This window comes from Molothrus aeneus, chromosome 11 (assembly GCF_037042795.1).
Source record: "Molothrus aeneus isolate 106 chromosome 11, BPBGC_Maene_1.0, whole genome shotgun sequence".
Lineage (NCBI taxonomy): Eukaryota > Metazoa > Chordata > Aves > Passeriformes > Icteridae > Molothrus > Molothrus aeneus.
The window spans coordinates 2418878-2439836 of record NC_089656.1 but is presented as its reverse complement, the minus strand read 5'-3'; the positions used below and the strand labels follow the sequence as shown (position 1 = coordinate 2439836).

At 39.0% G+C, this 20959-nt stretch overlaps 1 protein-coding gene across 1 annotated transcript in view; it reads right to left on the bottom strand.

The window, feature by feature from the left end:
• LOC136561036 (transcription initiation factor TFIID subunit 4-like) overlaps positions 1-20959 on the bottom strand; it is a 154691-nt gene that overhangs the window by 96839 nt on the left and 36893 nt on the right. The window contains exons 9-10 of the mRNA XM_066557138.1: positions 18630-18744; positions 10830-10999 (exon numbers count right to left, since the gene is read on the bottom strand). Of these exons, the coding sequence (XP_066413235.1) occupies positions 10830-10999; positions 18630-18744 (285 nt within the window). The remainder of the gene's footprint in view (positions 1-10829; positions 11000-18629; positions 18745-20959) is intronic.

The following is a 20959-nucleotide window of genomic DNA, read 5'->3' as shown; positions in this document are numbered from 1 at the left end:
CAAAACTTTGTTTGCTACCTTGTCAAACAGAGCCAAGCCAAAGGAAGCTCTGAGGAGCTGTAACCTGGAGCTGCTCAGGAAAGCCCCAGGGCAGGGAGTGTTTGCTGCCAAGCACAGAATCCCTGCCAAGTGTTTGAGATCTGGTGCAGGTTCCCTGCAGCAGGTACAAACCAGCACCCTCTGACAGGGGCAGATGGCCAAGACAGAACCCACAGCTCCAAACCACCCTGGGCTGACACAGGACAGGTTCTGCACAGCAGCCTCTGCCACTGCCCAACACTCCCAGTGCACCTCCATGGGGAACAGGGACTTCTAGGGAGAATGACTTCTTATCACTTCCTAATTGTTATTTGCAAAATAATGGAAAGCCCAACATTCCTTACTTCAATAAGCTTGCTTGTAAAAAACATTCCTCCTCTCAGAGCTTAAGAACTAACTCATGAGTCCACTTCTGAACAAACTGGAAAGCTTCTTTGTCAGATTAGGCCCTTTTCTGACCCAGAGATGGACAACTGAGAGGTGCTTCAAAAACTTTTATTCCATTTTCAGTCTCATGAGAAGGGGGAGACAACGCAGATGTTATAATTCACACCATCACAATCAGAAGCCAACTATTTCCTAATTACAATATACTAGAAGTGTTTCTTGGCCCATCTTACCATGCTGCAAATGCCTCAAAGCCAATCATCTAAAATTACCCCTCGTGGGTCCCACTACAATGCATCTCTCATAGTTCTGTTTCTCCAAAGTATCCAGTCTTACTTGCAAGGCCATCCTTTGAAACTTGTGTCTAGTTCCATTTCTCTCTCAACAATGTTTGTCCTTTTCCATGGCATTTCTAAGTCAGCATTTCTTATCTCAAGGTTTACATACAGATGCACACTGTGTGAGCTTTCTGTCAGGCTTGGAGAATTCTCTATAAATCCATTTCCCAATTTTCTGGGAGTAGTGTTTGTCCTACACTTCTTCTGGACTACCCACCTTGGGCTGATTGCCCAGGAAGCTTTTTTGGAACTGACAAACTGCTCAAATATCAGTTATTTTTTTTTAAATAAATTCCAAACTTACAGATTAAAATCCTCAAAATACATACCATGCTCAGTGCAAGACACAGCAGGCAAAAAACATAACCAGCCATGCAATGTAACCTAAAAGAATAAAAATGAGGAATAAAATGCTACACAATTTTTAGGATTGCCTTTTCCTGCCCCCTCCAAAGTAAATGCCAACCAAAGCTATTTTAGCAAAGTAAGATTCAGCTGAGACTTTTAAGCTCTGTAGTGTGAATACACAAGCACAAAACCATTTAAAGTGTTTCAGGCACTATAGTGGCTTTAACTCTTTCAGTACAAACTATACTTAATAAACACTTATGTATTTATGTAACTGTATAAAAGGGTAAGTAAACCTACAGTGGGTAACAGAGTTCATCATCCTTTCTCTAACATTATCATTAGGAGATGCTGCTAGAAGATTATTAAAACAAAAAGTGTGTAGTGCTCACTGTGCACCAAAATTATGCCTTGGTCTGTTAGAGCATCTTATCTGTCTATCAGGTCAGGATGGGATGTTTGTTCATTGATTTTTCAAGTAATTTTTTGAATTTGCAACATCATAAAACAAAGAGTTCCACAACTTAATAACTACATACTCGGTAAAAATGACCTTTTTGTTTATTTTGAACTTTTACTTTCTAATTTTAATACACTTTATTCTTGTCAAAGGTAAACAAGCAAAATAGCTCCACTCTAGAGGGTCATCTTGGTGTAATTATTTTAACACAACAGAGCCAGAGAAATAGCTGCATCCATGCAAAATCTATGTGTAACCCTGGCCATAGTCTCATCCTATTTTCTGTGCTGATTCAAAGCTTTTATACACAAGTCCATAAGATTTGGGACAGGATAAAAAAAATTAATCAAGTAGAGAAAGAATTCTCAAGAATCTTACTTAACCTTAACTACATAACTCGTGTTTTGTGGTGCATTGACCAGCAAAAAGCCTCCACTTCTCTAAACAGTCTGTCTCAACCAGTGGGTAAGTCTGGGAACTTGCTCATAATCCATGCTTTTTGGGGAAAAGAAAAACTACTTTGAGAAAAGGTCTGTGCTAAGGTATATATAACCAGACAATCCAGTTCCCAAAATTCTGTCTCTAAGCTAGATAATTAAACAGCTGAAAGGCAGCTATTAATCATCCATGAGGAGTCTGTTTGATTACCCCTGGTGGTTTGTCTCTAACAGAACCCAGCCAGTCACCAAACAACATTCTGCACAGCAAGGCACAGGCTTGGAAATGGAAGGAGCTGCCACAAAGCATGGAAGCACAAACAGTGGATCTTGGAGCAGAGAACACTTGGCATTCCCACAGCAAGGAAGGCTTGCAGCCTGATCAGACAGGACAGAAAGAATGGTAACTCTGAAGGAACATAAAGCACTGCAATTAATTGTTTCCCTGGTCTCTTCTCTAATTAAACTGTGTATCACCTAACTTCTTTTAGAAGAAATCAAAATCTCCATGTGTTAAGCAAAGACAATATCCTTACATTTGATGTTTAATTCCTCCTCTTTAAATAATTCAACTTTAAGATTCTTTTTGTGCCATTTGATGTGTGCATTCTAAAAGAAGGGCGGGTGCTGAAGTTATTAAAAGGAGGCACTGAAGGACAAAGTCTTTGAGAACTACAGCTCCACATCCTACCCTCTAATCCCAGTAACCTGTGCTGCAGCAATTGAACAGTGTGAGGAAAACACTAAAGACAGAGGAGGGGATGAAAACTGAAACAGGGGCAGGTCTCAACGTGTCAAATAAGAACACACAGATAACAGTTATATGATCTTTTCTTCTTCATCTTGGTTTTCCTAAAACAAAAAATACAGCATAAGAAGCATGCCCAAAGACATCCAGGAACATTCAAGAATAAACACAGAGTGAGTGTAGAGGACTAGAAAATATGTTCACTGTTTTTATGAATAATGGTAAATGCCTTAATGCACTTTTGTGCTTGGTTACTCACTAGAGTCAAATCAAAAGAGATTTTTACAAGGACCAGACCAGAAAGTACTAACATGGCAATGACACCAACAGGAGTCCCTAAGAAAACAACAGAGTTGTTAGTTGGGGATTTATCTGTTTTCATGCAGAGCAGACAAATGTGTTTGTCTGCTAAACCCAAACCAGTAACCAAGACAATTCCTCAGGCTTAAAGACCATAAATACACTATTATGACAGTACACCAGGTAAGACAGAGATGGAGCAGAGCCCCTGTAAGAATGTCAGAGATGACAAACAGATGCCAGCATCCTAGAGCACAGTCCTACAAGGAACAGACCACACTCTCCATCACATCCACAGGATTCAGAGGCATACCAAGTATAAGAACTTGCCTATGTGGCAAGTTAAAGTTGCTCTTTTAAGGCAAATTGTGTGAACAAAGCAGGTATTTTGACAATTTTTTCCCCCAAGAAACCATCTCTGACACCACAATCAGAGCAGGCATCACAGTTGTCATCACAAGCCTGATGCCAGGCTTGTTACATGTGAGGCAGGATAAACATGTCACACAGGCAGGATATGCACATAACACAGGAAATTCAAAGGATACCAGAAGGGCAGACCAAAGATCATAACCTGAATTTCAAAATGTCAGCACCTTCATCTGTCTATGCCCAGGATTAGAATTAAAACTGCCAAGATCAGGGCACCATCCCACATTCATTAATAGCAAGTAGAGCATCACCAGATCCACCACTGCAAAATTTAACCAGGTCAGATATGATAGCTTAATTTTGTCAAAATAGCTTTAGTTTACAGTGAGGTTGCACTTCTACACTATTGTGCAAGAACAGATGGTGGTACCTCATCTGCCACAACTTTGTGTTGCAGCTACACAAACAATTTTTTTTCCTTGAAAACAAATATCCTTTGGTTAGCAGCAGAATGTCTTCACACCAGCTCAATGTTTGGCTCTGACTTATTTAACACAAGGGACTGCAAAACTGGTTAAACCACAGATTAACCCTTTCTGCATTACAACCACTGAAAAAAGTGCCAAATTACCAATGAGTTACAGTAAATTCTGGACTTGTGTGCAGTAGACTCAGCAACGTGAAGGAGGCTGACAATGGGAGAAGGAAAGACTAAAGGAAGTTTACAAAGTTTGTCAGTAATTTTAAGAAATGAAAACACTACAACCTTAGTATGAGCAGCAGGATTGCCAAATAAACATAATGAACAATCATTCCAACATGTTTTTAAAAATATTACCTTTGACTTTTTCCCCCTTAAACGATCCTTGAAGATGCTGCTCACTGATCAATGACTTCCTCCTCCACTAAGATGTTCCAACATGTGTTGAGCGCTGGGGACATTAGCACCACCTCTAGAGCATGGAGTTTGCCTACAGGGATAATGTAAGTCAGCTTTATTGCAATACTGAATGGTTCTCTAAGGTTTTCTTTTTATTGTTCTTATTTTACATCCATGGACTTTATAAATGAATCTGGTAGAGAATGCATCTCCACAGAATGATGATCTTAATTTTACTCTCCTTTGCAGAGGGCCTGGAAATTTAAGCTGTTCAATTCCCAGATGCAAACTTATTCTGAGGCTGGGTAACATATTTTGGTGGGCCCTGAAGGCCAGAACTGCCTTCCAGAAATAGCAAGACCTTTTAAAGATGGCACTTTCACTACATTCACAAAACAGAATGAAAAACGGGTGAAAACAAAATTATGGTGAAAACAAAACTTGAATTCTCTAAATATTTCTGAGACCAAGTATAATGGTCATGCTCTCAGTTCAGCTGGAGTAAAACCTTTGAAAATGATGCCTGAAGAAACAGCATCATTTTCTTCATAAATAGTCACAGTTTAAACATAGCTAAATTAATCATATTTATTTTGAGAAATTACTGCTTGATGAAATAACATCAGTTCTGACACCTAAAGGTGATACAGCTAAAAGCATAACTCAGATTCTGTAGTGTTGCAGAGCCAATAAGATTAATAAAAAGAAAACCTTGTAAATACACAAAAAAGATTGAACAGAAGCTGCCCTACCTTTCACAGAAAGGCAGACTCCAAGCTCTCAGGTGGTACTGAAGTTACCATTCCAACACATGTTGGGACATCTTGTAAAACAGGAAGTCTAATCATGGACCTATTAAAGAAAGAACAACAATAGGCTTTAACATTCTGCTGAAGCACTTACTGATTATGTTTATTTGGCAACACTGCTGCTGATACTAAGATGGGAATGTATTCTCACCTTTTTTGAAAAGGAAATAATAAATGTAAATCAAATATAATTGTCTTATAATAGAGTAACATTAGCAATTGATTCAGTTGGAATATGGAACCAAATTCTCTATTGAACATGTACAATGAACTCCAATCTCAGCCTAAGAAACAGCTATCACAACTTTGGACATTGGTTTGAAAACTGGGAGCAGCACACATCTTCTCATCTAAATGCAGTTTCCAGCAAACTGTTTGATACTAATGAAGAAAGCCCAAGTTCCAGAACTATTCCAGGTGTCAGAATGTGGATACATCTCTGCACCTGCCACACCCCTGCAGTGCCAGACTGAAGTTTACAGAAACTAGAGGACGTCCACGCTTTTGGCATGCACAATAACTTGCAATTTGGATTATACAATACCTAACATGACTTTTTTTGTTCCCTGAGAAAAAGGAAGTAGAATCCAGAGAACTCCACTGTAGGTACAGTTCAAGCATGTCCTTAGGACAGTGCATGACTTCAATCTGCTACACTTATGAGCAGGTAGGTGTTAGAGCAATCCCCAAACACAATCAAGAGTTATGTCCACAGGCATTTACAGAAGTCATCCTGACAGAAAGGTGCTGATGGGAAAAAATGATATTCAAACAAATACTTCAGTTTGAAGACAAATCAACTTATGGACAAAAAGTTAAAAGTCAGCAGTGAAAACAATTAAATCACATCAACAAAAAGTGCAGTGAAAACAAAATATTATATTCACAGGCAATAGGAGAGCTCAGAATTCCAGAACACACAAGCACTGTAATTGAAGTAGCTATAAAAGCTCTCTGAAGTAAAGCAACCAGAGAAATAACCACACTTTTATGTTAGAGCTGCTCTGTATATGAAAGAGCAGCCATCAACAGGACAGCTTCATTTCATTCAAACAAGAACACAAATGTTGACAAACAAACCCAGAGAAAGAGGATGCCAGAAAGACTCCCTGAACTAATAACAAATGCTTTAAATAGAGGCTGAAATCACCAGGCCTGGCTCCATGAAGGGTACTCCTATGGGTTTTAACATGGTTTAGCAATATAAAATGCCCTCTAGAGCACACAAATTCTGTATTTAAAATATATAGATATGCACACAACTGCCATGCCACACAGTGGGTTCAATACACCCCAGAATATAGAAAAGCCAGATAAGCTATTTCTGTAGGGTTTAACATGCAGTGGTACAGCAGACATGCAATTCAAGCGTGGCTGAACAAAGAAACAATCAAGGCAGAGCAATGATCAATATTTCATCAGACAGAATTAAAAACGTATTTTACATGTAAAATAACAAAAAGGTAAATCTATAAATTATGTTGAGCCTAACCATACAACTGTTATATTGACAGAAGCAGTGGCTCACTTCTAACCAGCCAAGCTCCTCTGAAGCTGTTTTAAGGAGGACTGCAGGCCTTATACCTACTGAACTAGGAGACACTGGATTCATCAGCACATTTTCAAGCTTTATAACAACTGGCATGCACCACTATGTGTGCTCTAGACTAAAAATTTATTTCTAGGAAGCAAGAGAATCCAGAAATATGTTTGTGGTGGGAAATATTGCAGATGTATGCTAAGTCAGTATAACACACTTTTCCAAAGGACACTGGTAACAGATACAGCATTTTGTAAAACCATGCTATAGAGAATCTGATTTCTTAATGCAGGTGTAAAAAATTCTGAATGAATGTGAAATAAAAATGTCATGGCTGCTTCTCCAATAAACTTCTATCACATGCATTTAAGGGAAAATAATTTGGAAGATACAAGATGAACAGTATTCAAAATGTATTCCATGTGGCCAAACCAGTCCCATGTTTCTTAAATGCCACATCTGTTCTATTCAGTCAGTGCTCTGTAACAATAAAACTGAAGGAGAAAAATGAGGTGAAGAACACAAAGTGAAGAGAGAAAGGAAGCATCTAAGTCAAAGAATACAGTATGCCAAACTCTTGCTTAAATATTATTGCATTATGACAGTTAATTTATGGTTAGGGTTCACAAGTTGTGATATTTTAAGGAGAGCTAATAAAAGCAAAATGGCATCACCTGATTGTAGAAGAAATCAGAACTATAAGTTGTGGGAATTAATAAGCTGCTGCAGATTCTAAGCCTGTGAAGGTGTCATGCTCTGTTGTTCACAAAATATAAAGCAAAATTTTTTGGAGCCCCAGTGAAGGTTTGAGAGACCACCAAGTTCTCAGAAAAGTACATGAGGCAGCTGTTCCCTCTTGCCATGGATTTAGTTATCAGGCATTATAAAAAGGATCATGTTTTATGCCACCCTTTGCTGTGTCCTGCTACCCTTCACTAACATTTACTATAACATGCAGTGCAGCCTTGTTCTTATCAGCACTCTGAAACCATGCTGTAATCAAGGAATTAAAGCCAAGGAGTCTCTATTTTCACAAGATGGTTATGAGCTATAGAAAACTCACACTTAAAAACCTGCCTCACTAAGTGTTGCCTGTTGCCTCACTCAGTAAACAGCAAAAACTCAATGTCAAAAACTAGCTTCTAAAACCTAACTAACACAGCATTCTGACCCAGCAAGAAGGAACTTATGAATGAACAAAAGTGAAACAATTACAAATTATTAAGGTTATTTTTCTTGTTTCATTCCCATAAAACCATGTGGAAAAGCCAGGATTTTGCAGCATTATTCATTTGTCAGGGTCTAATCAGCTTGCTTGCCCTCTGAAGAAACACTACTGATTCTACTACCAAAGCTAAAGACCTAGAAAGTGTCAGGAGTTGGTATGCACATGCATGATGCATATCAACCCCTGCCTCTCAAGTTCCCAAAAAAGAGAAACAAAAGCCTTGCAAGCCTTTGTCTATGTTTCATTGTGCTCTGCTGTCATGCAGAAAGATCAGGGTTTAAAGTTTTATGATTCCGAGTGGAATAACAAAAGAAATACATTATATGCTGAGAAATACCCACTCTTGATTTTGCATCAAAGAAGAATTTGAAACAGTCACAGCCTTGCCTTCCTACATGAACAAATGGCAATGATTAGCAGCCCAAAATGACTAGATACAAAATTGGATAGGGAAGCATGTGGGAAGGGGATGAATATCTTTGCATGAATTACCTTTCAGTTACTTCTTCCATTTAAATGGATCAATATTAGTCCCTTAGATTTAAAATAAACTTTGGATTACAACACTGCCAAGCTCAAGTAGAGATAAGAACATACAATATATTAAGAAACCTCTTTCTCTATGTCTTTGAGGCATCTGGCTGGTGGTTACTGCCAAAGTCTGAAGAGCATCTGCTCTCACTTTAGCAGTTTATATTCCAACTCTGGTGAATGGAAGCACAATCTCTGAAACAGCCTTTGGGGAACACTACCGAGTTGCTCGACAGAGCTCTTACTCAGAAAAGAGAGGAGGAGATTAATATTACAGAAAACTTGAAAGATCTAGCTTCAGAGGAAGGAAACAAGAGCAGTTTCCTAATACTGTACACACCACAAATCTCTCTTTTACTAAAACATTAAAAACCTGCCCTAAAACTGAAGCGATTAAATATGAATAGACCTAAAGGTAGAAAATAACATAGTTCAAGTCATATTCAGGCAAAATTAAGAAGAAACAATGTATCTTATCTCATTTGTCAACAGGCATAATGAAAACAGAAGAATGAGGACTCACATCACAGACTTTTTCCTAATGTGCTCGAGAAGGTCACAGGTGCCTTGCATAGTCCTGGTGTTGTCACAGCAACATATGGCAATACTGAGTCTTGTAGTGAACTTACAATGCCATTATTTTAAGTGCCCAGTAGCACAAATTACTAAATTTGTGTGTGGTCCTAAGCAAACAACAAATCTGGCCACACACAGTGGCCAGCTTCTAAAACTTCAAAATCAGCTGAAGGAATTCTCTCCTCAAGAGCCATAGATCCCAGATAGTGGCCACTTCTGAACTCCACAGCCACTTTCAAAACTATAAAAGGCTTCATGTAAAATCAAAATAAAGCTCTAAAAGTGGCTGCAGGAGATCACTAGGAGTGGTCTCTCTTCTGGATTCACTGCTTTTGAGAAGTAAATCCCTGCAGCTGCTTTTAAAAGCTTTGAAAGTTTCATTTCAATTATCAAAGCCAATAAAGCTTCAAAAACAGCCATAGGGATTTGTTCCTCAGAGAAGCAAACCCCAAAAGGCAGTGATGAATAGTGTGATGGGTTCTGTGGCTCTTAAAGTATGTACAGATTCCTGTAAGTCCTGCACTTGTAATTACAACTCCATGTTGTGCAGCAATTGTTACAGCCAGACAGCTCATTAAGGCTGATGTGGCAAATTCATTACTGATTTCCCATTCTTTCGAACAGTTTTATGTCTGTTGCCTTTTCCTTTATTGCACCTGTATCAACTATTGTGTGAGCATCCCTCCCAACAGCTTGTCAGGCACAATTCATGAGGACCTTGCTGGCTGCAGTGTCAGGTGGTGCTGAGGCAGTCCCAAAAGGCAGGACATGCTTCCCAGCCATCCTCACAGCCAGCTGACTACAGCCTGCTAAACATTCCTTTCTCTGAAGGGGAACTTAAAATGCCTTTATCAAGTACAAGAGTGAAGTCTGACAATAAGTCAATGAAGAACTTGCCTGCAACTGCAATATAAAAAGGCTCCAGTTAATTCAATGAACATAAACACAAACAGCACTTCAGAAGCAACCACATGACTTAAAAAAAAAACCTGACAGCGCTGATTTGCAACAAGACTTTGGTCTTATCTTTAAAACTCTGAGAACCAGATCCCTAAAAATTTGTGATGTAAGCATAGGTCTGAAAGAGAGAGAATTTACACCCCTAAATAACCAGAGCTTAGTATGTTAGGACACTGATGGCACTGAAAACATAACGAAAATTATGATGAAAATATACATTTAAGTACCAGAACACATAGTGCACATTAATAAAGCATGTCATATAAAATGCATTCTTTATTTCCTACCCTTAAACCTTCACTAATTTTGAACAGTTATTCTACTAAAGTTTTTAACTTCCACTTTCAAATGGCAGAATAAATAAACATACCTTTTTGCTATGATAAACAAACACAGCTTTTGGAAAACATGCCATAAGAAAATCACTATGAACATTCAAATAGATGCAGGTGTTAAGAACTGAATAACTGGTTTGTATGGGGAAAGAAAATCTTGACAGGAAACTTAAGCATTCTGTTAAATGTTATTCACAGGTGTCCTCTGTGACCTGTACTACTTACTTTACCTCTCTGTTTCAATCTTCTCATGTGTAAAACATGAAGGAGGATTGTGAGAAATAATTAATGTTTGCAAAGAGCTTGAGATCCTTGGATATAAAAAACATGGGAAAAGCATGAAGTTTAAAAGCACCAGCATGCTATTTTATTTGCAACTTGAGGTAAGTTACTTTTATCACAAAAACCTTGAAAGTTTAGAAATACAAAATTATGGAATCAAATACTTAAAAAACCATCTTAAGTGCTAAGCATATCCTGTTCCTCAGAACCTCCTCACTCTGAAGGAAACACTCCCAGAAGGAAAGGATGTGCTTCTCACCCGTTTCAAGTATGCGTTTATGGAGAGGTACAGCAGCAAGGAAGGGTTCATCTTTACAGGACTGCATCTGGGTTCCAACCAAGTCAGAGTTGGTAGCCATAATTCGGGCACTTTCTTCATTAAGGTTAACACCAGCCATAGAGGCAACATCATTGATGTCATCATCATCTCTGCAATAAAAAAACCAAACATATAAAACCAAATTCTGCATGTCATATATTCATTTTTTGCATCATCTGTGTCTGCAGAAGGAATCATCATGCCACATGCCCAGTGGCTGGACCAATTGAGACACAACCCCTGGTGTCTCCATTTTCATAGAATATCTTCAGAAACAACCATTATTTCTCTGACCATATCAGAAAACATCAGAAGCAGGACAATCTGACTGATAACAGCAGATGTGACAGAGGTGTCTTCATCTGAGAGTCAGTGATACCAGTGAAACCAGGCTGATCAGGAAACTAACAACTGAACATTGGGGTTTTCTCTATATAAAGAAAACTAGGCATAAAATGGTAAAATAAATAACAGAAATTAAAAGCACATCCAGGGATTTTTAATCCTGCACTGTTTCACAAGTTCCTACTAAAACAGGCATCAAAGCATTTTCAGCAACAATCAGGGAGCATTCTCTGGCCATGCTGAGCTCACAGGTAAGCCTGGCCTCCAAGTGTGGCTGGAGTACATGCTGTAATTTCTCTGGCAACATACAAATATCAGGTGTGTCAACAAGTTTTAGGAACATGAGCTGCATTTGAGAAGATGATAGCAACTCCCAGGCCATCCTTTTGAACAGCTTGAGAAAGTACAAACAAACTTGAGTTTCCATACCTGTATCTCCCAAGCATCTTTACCTCCTACCTGTCTGAGGTATGACTCAGAGCTGTGAAACAGCCATCTGGATTTAGCACATTCTGTTTCACAGCTATTATTGACACAAACACTATTTCAACATATTCTAGAGTGATTACACAACCTTTGAGAATATAATTTTCAGAATACATATATATATGGATAAGAACATTCAAGTCCAGACTCTTATTACTGTGTAATATTACTGCAATAATATACTTATTACTGTAAGCAAACAAAAGCTTAATTTAAAAGCTTTTTTAAAAATTGTTACATAATTGATGTCCCATGCACCCTAGAATACTTTGACACTATAACAAGCTTAATGCCCACAGTAAAAACCAATTGCAAGTAAGGTCTGAGAATAAAAGGAGGGAAATCCAGAAATCCATAATCAAGGTCCTCCCTCTCCTCCCATACTTTTCCTGTTAGCTGCACTACAGCAGCCAATGTTGGTGGAAGACTACAATAGTTTGATAGATAATGGTTTTGTTTTCTTTTGTGGGAAGAAGTCAAGCAGGGACTTTTATTTGTGTAAACCTGCAGATATGTGCTGAACACTTGAGGCAGAAAATTGAATATTTTCCAATGCTTTCCAGAAAAAGTCTACACAAAAGAGCTTCTACTAATTTCCAGGAGTATTAAGCACTTGATTTCTTGTCTTCAAATGAAATTCCTGAGAACAGTATTGCAACATCATAGAATGGTTTTGGTTGGAAGGAAACTCAAAAGCTCATCCAGTGCCACCCCTGCCATGGCAGGGACACCTTCCACTGTCCCAGGCTGCTCCAGCCCCAGTGTCCAACCTGGCCTTGGGCACTGCCAGGGATCCAGGGGCAGCTTCTCTGGGCAACCTGGGCCAGAGCCTCAGCATCCTCCCAGGGAACAATTCCTTCCTAATACCCAATGTAACCCTATAACCCTTTAGTTTGGAGCCATTCCCCCTTGTCCTGGCACTCCACATCCTTCTAAATTGTCTTTCCCCATCTTCACTGCAGGTTCCCTTCAGGTGCTGGAAAGCCTCAATTGGGTCACCCTGGAGCTTTCTCTTCTGCAGGCTGAGAAATCCCAATTCCCTCAGCCCTTCTTCCTAGGGAGGTGCCTCATCCCCCCAGTCCTGTCACTTTTACATCTGACATGGTGTGGACACAATAATCAAGTGTTGACCCTGGGCCACACTGAGGAACCGGCTCTGTGCCCACACCACAAACCAACACCAACTGAAACATTCAACGATCAACTCAAACATTTGTAATTCTACAAGTGAAAAACTGCAGGCAAAACTGAAAGAAATGAAGATTCTGTCAGGTTAAAACCTGAATGCTTGAAATGGAATGAGAACCACCCTCACCAATGAGGACTCATAAGGCCCAAATCCAGCAGGCCTCAAACCATGGGAAAACCAAACTCCTACCAAGGCAGTTCCCAGAACACAAACTCTGAACTATTTAAAACAGAAGCTTCAGGAACACAGACTTGAACCCAGAACTTCAAAACAAAGCTCAAACTGACCAAACCACCAGTGCAGTGGAGACATCCCGTGGGCCCTCACCCCGCTGTGGGTCTGGGTGCCAGGGGATGAGCCAGGTAAAAACCAACCCAGAGGTTCCCAGGGCTGGCCCCACACAGCCCTGCTGTGCTGTCCCTCAGCCAGCAGCTGTCACAGCTGGGCAGGGGTCCCCAATCCTGTCCTGTCCCTCAGCCAGCAGCTGTCACAGCTGGGCAGGGGTCCCCAATCCTGTCCTGTCCCTCAGCAGCTCCCACAGCTGGGCAGGGGTCCCCAATCCTGTCCTGTCCCTCAGCCAGCAGCTCCCACAGCTGGGCAGGGGTCCCCAATCCTGTCCTGTCCCTCAGCAGCTGTCACAGCTGGGCAGGGGTCCCCAATCCTGTTCTGTCCCTCAGCCAGCAGCTGTCACAGCTGGGCAGGGGTCCCCAATCCTGTCCTGTCCCTCAGCCAGCAGCTGTCACAGCTGGGCAGGGGTTCCCAGTCCTGTTCCTTCACCCAGCAGCTCTAACAGCTGGGCAGATGTTCCCAGTGCTGTCCCTCAGCCAGCAGCTCTGCCAGCTGGATATGGGTTGGTTCCCAATCCTGTCCCTCAGCCAGCAGCTCCCACAGCTGGACAGGGGTTCCCAATCCTGTCCCTTCACCCAGCAGCTCTCACAGCTGGGCACATCTGGCCAGCAGTAATCAAGAGTCTCAATCCTGTATTTCCACATCAGGTTGTCAGGACAAAGGTCCTTTATCTCCTTCAAGTAATCATCCATTAAAAAACTCAAAACAGCAGTCTTGACTTCTAGAACATAACTTCTCAGAGAAGTTTACACTTCTCTCTTATTTCATAGCTGAAGAAAATACCATCCATCTTTTACTTTCCTTCTGCTTAGCAGTTCAGCTACTCTGATTTTTATTCAGTGTACAGATCTGTGACCACATTATAAATAAATATTTGTGAAATAAAATCAGACAAGTATTTTGGACACATTAGATTTCAATGCAATTATCAAAACCAATGCAATAGCACTTACAAAGACCATTACTGAACTCCTGGAGAGAATAATTTTCTTCCATCTTACACTTGCAAGCTACAATCTGCAAGTACATCCTTTATTTTTTTTTCAGTATTACATGGAAGACAAATAAGAAATGTATAAATCACAGCTGGGACTACAATTTTTTCTGACTGGAAGAACCCTACCCTTCTTACTTCAAGGAACCTCATAATGAAAAAATGTTTGGATACTGAAACATACATTTATATATAGAGTTGCTCTTCTTGCTGAACACTTTCCTATAAAAGTGAACTTTTAAGCTCAGATAAGTGAGTTTTCAGAAGTTATTCTGTGGAACAAAGATGCCATCCAGTGGTCATCTAGATTGATGATTACTGTCTAGCTTTCCTTTTTTATCAGAGCACAGTATTTAACAATTTCGTATTTCTTGGCATATATAACTATACCTGTCCTAATTCTACTGTTTCAGTAAATATTTCTGGTTTGTACTGAACTAAATTCTGAGTCTCATAGGATGAATCTAACATTCCAACACACATGGTATTTTTAAGACAGCATGACTTCTCAAACTCCCACCAAACACAAACTGTATCTTATAAGAATCCAAGAGTCCAATTCTTCCTCCTATATTCAGCCTCTTGTAACAATCTTCCTTCTCCTTTTCCCTGACTATAAAGACTCATGCGATTGCCAAAAAACAAATCTTATCTGAAAATAAGCAGGAAAACCCAAAGTATTTGCACAATTATCTATGAAAGGCTTCAAAGACTTTGTTTAAACTAAGACAAGCCATTAAGAAAACCTGGTGGCGTTTTCCTTATGAGCAAACCTTAACTGCATGATTGCACTTTTTCTTTCTTGGGCACTTTGTCAGACTTGAGCCACTGCTGTCCCAAACTGCCCCACTGAACTGCTCCCAAATAAGCCAGAAGAATGCACAAAGCAATCAAGACAACATTACATATTGACTCCCCTCTCCTGCAAGGGAATTGCATGTCATTAGGACAAAGTCCCAACATCCCACTGATCCCATGGACCACACAATCAGAGATTAACAACAATACATGGCACATAAATGGTGACTAGAAATTACTGGAACAGCCACTCCTGTATTATATTTTATAAATGGCATAGATTCCATTTACACATCAATTATAATGTTTATTCTGACATTCACGTTATAATTGGAAATGTCTCCCTAGTACTGCTTTGCCACACAATCCATTCTCTATGCAGAATCTTCTCTCTGATAAGCAAAAGGGCTGACAGAACAGACCACATTAATGATCAGCATTTTCCTTGATTTTGAAATACATGGAAAAAACACAATCCCTTTATAGCTTGAAATAGTCATTTAAAAAAACAAAAACCTCAAGGGCAAGGTTTTTTCACATATCATTTTGAGATGAAAACTTTGAAGTTATCCATTTAACATCCACATTAGTGTTCTACCATTTAAAGGGCAAGCAGCTTTGCTTATGTTGCTATACTTTTATTTTTAAAAATAAAAATAAAATACTAGACAAGAGAGTTTTTTTTGCTATGCAAGGTAGGTCTGAAAACAAATTTTTTATTTCTACATAGAGTCCACCTCAAAATGCAGCCAGACAGCAGAATAAAACACAGATACTAAGCTCAGCTTCAAATGATCTCAGAGACCTCACAGAACTGTCTCTGAAAACAAACCCCATCACACTGGCTGCATAAAACCTGACACTGCCAGGTTCCAGGTGAGATTTAACTCAGAAATAGCACTCCAGAAAAGGAAAGGTTCCTGTCAAAAGGAAGGAGCACCCAAACCACAGCATCATCCCACACACCAAGGGATGGATCTGTTCACTTCTGGCCCTGCCCCTGAGCCCTGCTGAGCGGTCTGGAAGGGCTGGGACAACACAAGAGGACAAAGAGCCACCCCCATCCTTGGAGGAACACAGAGCACACAGGCACCTCCCCACTGAAGTGACTCCATCTCAGCATCAGGAACAAATGGTTCCACTGGCTCCCTGCAATGGCCACCAGCTGAACCGTGGGGAGAATCCCTTGGGAGCCTGCAGGAGCTGCTGCCAGGGAACTCTGAGGGGACCAGAGGTGATGAGCAGCAGCTGGGGACACACAGGCAGGTCCCTGGCACCCCTCAGTGGGATTTGTGCTTCTCTCAGCCACAGAAACCTCGAGCTGGCCTGTTATGATACAAACCCAAGGCTAGACCTCTGCTTGCAAAACAAACAGAAACATTACTAAAAATGGTTGTTAATACCAACTCTGTTAGGTATTAACAGAGTTGAAAAGTCAACTAACTGGGGTTGTATGTAGTTCTCTCTGAAAAATACAGCAATAATAAATTTAATACCAAAAAAGTGACCTAAAATTTCACCAGCACAGCTTCACATTGCAGAACTCTTGGGTTGAGAACTCTGCATCCCAGAACAGCTACTGTAACAGTGAGCTCATGTGTGCAGTCTCACAGTTCAGTAATAAATGCTGCCCTTAAAGGCATGGCTGCAATCTGCAAAATTCTTAATTGCTAGATCTTTAATGTAATTCCATCTTGTATCTCCTACAGTTCAGAAGAGAGGAAAAAAACCCCAAAGAACAATGAAGTTCAAATTTCTATTTCTAGTGACCAACGCTTTGCTCACAAAAGTGAAAAGTTCAAATAAGTTATTTTAAAGAAAGCAGAATGCAAAATAATGAAACAAATATGCAATAATAAAACACTAAGGGCAAAATAAATTTATACGTAACACAACTATTTTTCAAAATTCTTGCTTTGCTTTAGATGCCAGTTTGCCTTCTGGCTAAAAACACATTCTTCACACACGCTGGGAATGTTGAGGAAAACTAGTCAGCATTCAGAGGATTAATACAGATTTCCAGCTCTGTGCCTTTAGGCTTAATAGTCAGACATCTATTTGTCCTCAGGAGAGGTTAGGGGTTGAAATGCAAATATGCAAACAACTGAATTCTTTGTTAAGATATCAGGAAAAAGCTTGATCTTTGCTGCTGTTTAATAAATCCTTGCAATTTTATGGACTTATTTAAATGCAGCTTTGTGTCTTACTATTTTGAAGGAGAAAACAATGTAAGGAAACAAACACATTCATTCTGACTAAAATTTGTTCTCTAGAGGAAAAATGACATACACCCTTGACAGCTTATTTACCAAACTCACTAAAGATTTATTGATTTATCAATCAGTGCCTTGAGCATTTGCTTCTCCCCAAGGGAAAATTAACAATTCCAGCTAACCTAATATATTCCATGTATAAACTAAGTGAATGCAAGAATCAATCCTGGCACAGTTTACAACATCCAGCTAAAAAAATGCTGTCCCTTTTGGTGTATGTAAAATTGAAAGCAATACTAACGAAGAATAAATGCTCATGTTGCTTACAAACATAAAAAATACTTATTAAGACAGTACAATTGAACCCAACAGACATTTTAATTCATTTAAATACTCAGTGGGAGGCAAAAGCATTGGAAAATAAAAAATTGAATGATTTTGCTTCCAGATTAATACTAACTACTACTACTATTAGTTACAATACTGACATGCCTCAAAGCAGAGATATTTCAAAGAGCTACAAATTCTCCTTTACTTCACCTGCAAAAGCATAAGCCTGAAAATTAATTAGTGGTTTGATGATGTCAGAGCAACATAAGAATCCCAGAAGATGAAAATTAAAACCTAGGAATATTTTGTCATTCAATGAAGAAAGAAAATATTTTAACACAACTAAAATGGTGTTAGCGAGAGCAAAATGCAGTGAACATAAGATCTGCTTTTCACTACCAGAAGTAAAAATATCCCAAATACATAGAAATAGAAGTCTGGAGTATAAAGAACTGGCAGAGCAGCTCAGTGCATCCCTGTACTGTGCTGAACCCTTTTTGCAGCACCTGATTCCTACAGGGGCCCACAAAGCACCCGACCTCCATGAGCTGAGGAAGCACAGGGAGCTCAGACACAGCAAATTGTTCCCTTTAAAGCCAGGAGCAACAATTCCCCACTCAGGGATCCCCCCTGGGCCCCAGGATTGTCCCTGCTCCACAGAGGCTTTGTCCTCACAACCAGCACCTTCCCAGCAAGGCACATTCCACAGGAGCAGCAGAAGCCAGTGCATAACACCAACCACAGATTCTTATAATTCCATTCAGCTGAAGTTTTATTATAATCCACAGAATTTATGTTTTTGTTAAATGTTAAAATGTGCATTTAGAGAAAAATCCTCAAGATATGTAATGATTCTCTTCTTTCTTTAAAAATAGAATTAAATATGAAAATTGCCATCCAATCCCAGGAAAAAAAGACAGGAATTATTGTAAAAGACTGCCCTCTGGTGTTACACCAATTCTAAATTCTGTTTTATACTTCAAATCCCCCCCAACCACCCCGCTGCATTTTTTTATTATTATTTTTGCTTTTTTTACCTGAAAGAACCACCTCCAGGGTCATTCAGCTTGTTTTTCTGATTTGCAGAGACCTGAACACCAAAGCCCCCAGGACTTTTACTGGCTTGTATTGTTGGTGCCTTCCCTACTGTGCCTGAAAAACACCAAGCAATGTTATTATGAGCTGTCTTAGACAATTTACATCAAAGAACCTTCTGTCCAGGAACTAAATTTAACTGTCTGTAAATTGCAAACAAAGGAAGTTATTATTTTTAAAGACTATATGCTGAAGAAGAACAATTTAAAATACAAAATTTATATTAACATTATATTTTGTTCAATATTTACAGAACAGTGAAGATTCCAAAACCAAAAACCATTGGCCATGAACAGCTATAATATTTATAATGGCTGTAAGTGTGTTTGCAATTGCCAGTAAACCACTTTTCTGGATAAACTGTACAGAATAAAGAAGGCAAATTTGAAATGTTCTTAATACAAACACTTAGAGTTACTCAGGGTATTAGCTATGCCTTTTACATTTTCTATGTAGTAATTGTCCTTTATTGCAGTGGAAAATATGTATTTCAGAACTGAAAATACTGCATGTATTTTAACATGTTTTGCGTGGCATATAAAAGAAAAAAACATTATTGCCAAATTTGATACACACCCCCTCTAAGATTGCCTTTTGCTTTCTCATCTTGAAAACAATGACCCAAAAATAATTCATGTCTGTATCTAAACTTTACAAGTCTTGAGGTACAAGTAAAACAGGGCTTTCTAAATGAGCCAAAGTGTGGTGGACATTCAGTAAATTAAAGAGATCCAAATTCCTCCCTGACATAGAACTTGGAGCAGGCCCTCCCTGACTGCCTAAACACATTTACTTGGGTTACACTTTGGGCTCCTTTAATCCCACCTGTGTTTTGGCATGTAAAAACAACTCAATCTGCTTGATTTCAAAGGTATCACCTCTCTCTTGTGCATCACTCCGTTTTATTGAGCATTACAGACTGTTGAGACTTGGAGAAGATGTGAAGGCTGTTCCTGCACCCCAGGGACTCAGGTGCACATAAATGGCATGGTAAGAACCTCAGCAGAGTTACAGTATTTTTCTTTCATGAATAGTAAAAATCTGAAACACAACTATCCTAATCAATCCTTTTAAGAACATTTTTTTGGCTAACACAAAGCTGCTAGCTTTGACTGAGTCCTGCATTACTTTTTTATTTTGAAGTCTTCATCAACTCCAACATATGATCTTAAAGAGAAAATTATTTGATAGTGTTTGTTCAGTTCTCCATCTGTATAAATAAACTCTAATGTGGACTCTCAACATCAGCAAATACAAAACCAGATTTAGGACTTCAGGCTCAAGCCTGGGGAATAAAAATATTTTGTCATCAGAATATTCAAGGTCCATGAGATGTCACAGACAGCATTAGTTCATAGACCAGGCAATTCATTTATCTATTTCAGATGAACTAATGGAAAGGTTTTCTACTCAGAGAACTGGAAGGTAGGAAAGAAATAATACAATAATAAAAAATTAGCAGATTTCTGCTTTGCACAATTAAGATCTAGAAGATTAAAATGTGTTAACCTTGAAAATTATTGCAATGGCAAACTTAAATTACCAATAGCACTCCTCCAGAATTAATAAATTTCTTTGGAATCAGTATCAATGCTTTGTTTTCTATAGATGATACTTGATTAAAAAATACCCCCAAAACATGTATATCCACATGGATATGGAAGAATTAAGTCTCACATTCACCCCAAGTATATGTAATTCCACTCAATGGATCTGGCAAAGTGAATGTAAGAATTGGGATGACATTTGAGTTTTCTGGGTAAAATAAATTACAACTGTGCATGACTAAGGGTTAGACATAAAATATGACTAAAACATCCATTTTTATTATGGGCAGAACATATTTGAAAATTAAAATCACCTGTGGGCCTAGATATTTCATGGGATTGGTAATGACATACAGAGTCTTTCACCACTGCATCCTTGCTTCAAATTTTAATTAGCATGATCTAGAAAAATAAGCCCAAATTTAGGAGCTTATAAATTCCTAGCTGTATTTCAGCACTGGTTGAATAGCTGCAACAAATACTCTAGTTCATTATTTTATTATTTGGCTCAATTCCTCCATCCAATCCATAAGATGGAATCCACCTAATTATTATACTGGCAGTGTTATGGTAAAGGAGTGTGAATTTTTCATGCAGTAACAATGGTGTTACTTCCACTGGTGTGGAAGTCATTTTATTTATATAAAGGTCATTAAAGCATGCCAGTTTTATCTAAACTATTGTCTTAAGAAGCATTACAGGCCATTCACATGGATGTACTGAAG